The sequence below is a fragment of the Calidris pugnax genome, unplaced genomic scaffold, assembly GCF_001431845.1.
Source record: "Calidris pugnax isolate Ruff unplaced genomic scaffold, ASM143184v1 scaffold2730, whole genome shotgun sequence".
NCBI lineage: Eukaryota > Metazoa > Chordata > Aves > Charadriiformes > Scolopacidae > Calidris > Calidris pugnax.
Window position 1 is genome coordinate 19,984 of NW_015092766.1, and position 977 is coordinate 20,960.

General features: G+C 64.4%; 1 protein-coding gene across 1 annotated transcript in view; it reads left to right on the top strand.

The window, feature by feature from the left end:
* The first annotated feature begins 102 nt into the window (after nt 1-102).
* The window catches only part of LOC106900582 (E3 ubiquitin-protein ligase BRE1B-like), a 10,971-nt gene continuing 10,096 nt past the window's right edge, over nt 103-977 (top strand). The window contains exons 1-2 of the mRNA XM_014962687.1: nt 103-348; nt 714-858. Coding sequence (XP_014818173.1) covers nt 103-348; nt 714-858 — 391 coding nt within the window. The remainder of the gene's footprint in view (nt 349-713; nt 859-977) is intronic.

Here is a 977-nt window from a genome sequence, read left to right on the forward strand (position 1 = left end):
GTGCTCTAAGCCAGGACGGAGCGGGAAGGGTTGAGGTGGTGGTGGGCGGGCGGTGGGTGATGATGTCACAAGGGGGGTTGGGGGGCGCTGATGTGTGACGTCATGGCGGCCATGTTGGGGGGGGGCGGGGCGAAGGAGGAGGAGGCCCTGCTGTCGGAGATGGACGTGACGGGCCAGGCCTTCGAGGACATGCAGGAGCAGAACCTGCGGCTGCTGCAGCAGCTGCGGGAGAAGGACGACGCCAACTTCAAGCTGATGTCGGAGCGGATCAAGGCCAACCAGATCCACAAGCTCCTGCGGGAGGAGAAGGACGAGTTGGCTGAGCAGGTCCTCGCCCTCAAGGCCCAGGTGGGTCCCAGATGTCTGGGGAGGCCTAAGGGGACGCCCAGGGTGGTCCAGGGGAACCCAGATGGTTGGTGGGCTGGAGGAACGCAGTTGACCAGAAGAAGGTTGAGGTGGTGGGACAGGTTCTTGCCATCAAAAGTCCTGGTGGGATCCAGGTGTCCAGGCCCATAATGACGTCTGTGTCCAAGCTGAGGGGACCCAGGCGTCCAAGAGAGGACCACGTGAGGTCTAGGTGGCCTCCCAACTCTTGGTGGTGCAGGAGCTGGTGGAGAAGGAACCAAAGGGTGGGCCAAGGGGACTTGGGTGGATCGTGGCATCTGGGTTGGGTGCGACCCAGGTGTCCCCTGGTTGGTTGTTCCCCTCCCAAGGTGGATGCCCAGTTGCTGGTGGTGCAGAAGCTGGAGGAGAAGGAGCGGGGCCTCCAGAGCAGCCTGGGGGCGGTGGAGAAGGAGCTGGCCCTGCGCACCCAGGCCCTGGAGCTCAACAAGAGGAAGGTGGGTGGGAGGGGACCCAGCCCTGGGGGAGCCCAGTTTGGGGGTGGTGGGACTGGTTGGGGGGGACCCAAATGTCTGGGGGGGCCCCAAGTTTCTGGGGGGGGCACCGTGTCAACGGGGAGCTCAGGTTAACCCAGT